The following is a 3,338-nucleotide window of genomic DNA, read 5'->3' as shown; positions in this document are numbered from 1 at the left end:
GTGCGTGCGTGCGTGCGTGCGTGCGTGCGTGATTAAAATTGCTTTTACAATAAATAAACATTGAATGTGTTTAATTGAATAGTAAAGGGGTTTAACGTTAGTGGCAGGTTGTGTGTGAGAGAGAATAAATAAGACAGCCCAATATTTAAAGAAATTGTTATTATTTTTTCCTGCATATTTCGCAACTTTCCGCATATTTAGCAACTTCCCGCAATTTCACCGCATAAAATCACATAAAACCCCGCATGTTTACTCGCATAATCAAGGATTTTAGCCCGCATAATCAAGGATTTTTGCCCGCGTTTTTCTGGAGGGTCTATCAACTGCGTAATAGAGGGGGAAAAAGGCAAACCGTTTTAATTTACCATTTTGATTGTTCTTTGCAGCCATAAATCTTCTTCAATCCAGAAGGAGACTCCAAAGAAAAAACCAAAACTGGAGTTAAAGCCATCCAACGGGGACAGGTATTGGTAAAAAAAGATTTTTTTTTTTATGGAAAAATGCTCATTCCTTTAGCAATCATCCTGCTGAAGTGCTTCTTCTTCAAAATGTTAACTACCCATCTTAATACTGGCCTTGTTTCTTTTCCTTTCCCCATTCAGTAGTTCCATCACCCAGTCAATGGACTCTGGAGGAACAGATAACTTCATTCTCATCAGCCAGCTGAAAGAGGAAGTGATGTCACTGAAGAGAGTTCTGCAGCAGAAGGATCAAACCATTCTAGAGAAGGACCGAAAGGTATGTTATCACCCTCTAATGAGTCAAATGCTAAATCACCGTTGGTTCCTTCTATGTGTTTGACGTATTGTTTATTCATTGCCCCTCTAGCTCACAGAGCTCAAAGCAGACTTTCAGTACCAGGAATCCAACATGAGAGTCAAGATGAACCAAATGGATAAATCGCACAAAGAGTCTATGGAGCACCAGCAGGTAGGAAACACCAGATGCACACATGACAGGTGTCTCTTAAACGTTTCAACTCCAAACTCCACACCTTATAACACCCTCAAACAATATTGCAGTCTTACACAATATGCTTATCCTGCAAGTTGACAACAGTGACAATAAAAAATCATATATTGTGCAGCCCTAGTTGATTCTAATTATTATTATTTAGCTCTTTTTGCTTTTTGAAGAGGTTTACAGAGTCCAAACATTCAAATGAACATCTTCCAAGGAGGTGTGTTGCATAGTATTTGCTAAAGCATGACTTTTAATGTTAGTCCTGTCAATCACTGACTGTCAATCTTGTCAGTTCAAATAAAGGTTCTCTTCTATGACTTAAAGGCCCAGTAGAAATGAGCACACGCTAAATCAATGACATCTAAGTTTGCTTTCCTTGAATTTGAAATTCCTTGATTGTTTCAAGTACCTCTTGTAGTTATACTTACGACAATGTTGTTTTTTAATGCAAAAACCTGTTGGGGAAACAGTGCATGATGACCCTTGTCTGTTATTGTCTTCTTGCCCAGGTGATTTTAAGTACGGTTGTACGATGTATAACGTTGTATAACTGCAGCTATTGCAAAAAGAGTTGCTTTAAAATGTTAAGCAGTATCTGGACCCATATCCTGCTTGTGTGTCATATGTGCCAGGGATGAGTCACTTGTTGCATAAGTTTGAAGACTGGTGTTATGAACAAAATGCGTCATTTAGGCCATTTCCTGTTAAACTCTGATGTTATTTTTTTTATTATGATTGCTATTTTGTTAGTGTCACCGCTGCTGCTGTTTTTTCATGCTGATTAGACCTACGCCATTTTTTATCAGAACACTTTTAACATTTAAAGTTAACCCATGTTGGAAAACCATTTAGGGTCAGATGAATGATGAGTGTTAGGTATAAAAGTACATGCTTTGCAATTCGTGTCATGTTTCTTCACATGTATTTATAGCAGCCAAATTGACATGTTAATGATTTTTGTGAGTGCAAAAATGCCAGAACTATGCATTTACCACCATGTATCATTTGTTTCCACAGGGCAAGAACAGGGAATTGCTGAAACAAGTCGCCTCCCTCTCTAAAGGAAAAAAGTTTGACCGGACAGGAAGTTCTCTGCTGCCCTAACAATGGGTTGGCCAGCGGGTAGCAACACAGAGCGGCTTCATTGTTGTGACACTGTGAAAGTCTCCCTCTTATCTCATTGCCATCAACATTGATTACTCCTGAAATGGTAACGACAGAGACCATGTTGTACATGGAACTAAACTGTTGAATCAAAGAACCCTTTCTCTAATATCAGCATATTTTAGATATTTTATGGCAACTTTTCCACTGGCTCATGAGATGTGTGACTGAGTGGAGGATGGAGCCCTCGTTTTAACACTGCCGGGCCAAAACAGAACGCATGGTGTGCATACGTGGACAGCATTCTGTCAACTCGATGTATCCACTTGATTTTTATGGATCTCATGCAATTTATTTATTCAACTGTATTTCTTAGCTTTTTTATTTCCTCACAACATACTAAGAGAATATCCACATTTTGGGGTTTTCTTCAATAGCAATTAGTTATATTTTTCTAAATGTATGTGAATGCAAAAGACAAGTTCTCTTCAACAGAGATCCGGCGCAACTTTACTATGTATGCAAACGTGGGAAGGGTGACCACAGAGCTGCCTCTCAACCGTTGAGAACCCTCTCAGTAACAATTCACAAAAGTACCAATGAACACTTTAAAAGGCTGTCTGACAGAGAGACACCTCTTGGCTGCCCTCTTTTTCACTGTGTGACAGCCGTTGTGCTTTGCTGTTTCTCTTTAGTGGAACATTTGTAATGCATGATTTTACTGCCAGACACCGGTTGGCATTGTGGTCAGACTTCTTTTCTCCCTCTCCCTTTTTAATTAGTTTTTTAAGAATCACTTGTAAATGTATTACTGGGGTCAGCCATTGTATTTAAACTATTGCTTGTATCTGTTTTAGTGTGTACAGTATGTGTACGGTAAGGCCAGTTGAAATTAACATGTCTGTAGAAGATGCTTTTTAAGGAACACATCTATCATAATGCATTATTGGGCTGGTTTCATACCGTGGCGTCCAGGATCACTTTTGTACTTTTTTCCAAACCAACTGTTTTAAAACTATTAAAACTGGCTAAACTGTTATTGTATGTTTGTTTTTATTGACCATTTAAGTGTTTAACAGTTATGTTTTGGATGTTTGTAACCTCTATAGTTAAAATAATATAAAAAAATATAAAATAGCTGGTATTCACATTTTTATAACTAGAAATAATGTATCATTTCATTTGTTAAAGGTCTATGTATGATAAATAAATCAGCTTAACCTGTTATTCATTGTTAAGTGATTGTTAATTTAGCAAAAGTTTGTTTTAAT

At 37.5% G+C, this 3,338-nt stretch overlaps 1 protein-coding gene across 1 annotated transcript; it reads left to right on the top strand.

The window, feature by feature from the left end:
• Positions 1–372: 372 nt before the first annotated feature.
• LOC104942259 (protein FAM76B-like) lies at positions 373–3,104 on the top strand (the record flags this gene model as incomplete). Its single annotated transcript, XM_010767465.1, has 4 exons — positions 373–464; positions 603–738; positions 829–930; positions 1,981–3,104. Coding segments are annotated over 4 exons (417 nt in total), but the record flags the coding sequence as incomplete, so codon positions are not given.
• Between the last annotated feature and the right edge of the window lie 234 nt (positions 3,105–3,338).

This window comes from Notothenia coriiceps, unplaced genomic scaffold, assembly GCF_000735185.1.
Source record: "Notothenia coriiceps isolate Sejong01 unplaced genomic scaffold, NC01 NC01_scaffold00004407, whole genome shotgun sequence".
Classification (NCBI taxonomy): Eukaryota; Metazoa; Chordata; class Actinopteri; order Perciformes; family Nototheniidae; genus Notothenia; species Notothenia coriiceps.
Note: the sequence above shows the minus strand (reverse complement) of the source record. Positions and strands in the feature narration are given on the sequence as shown.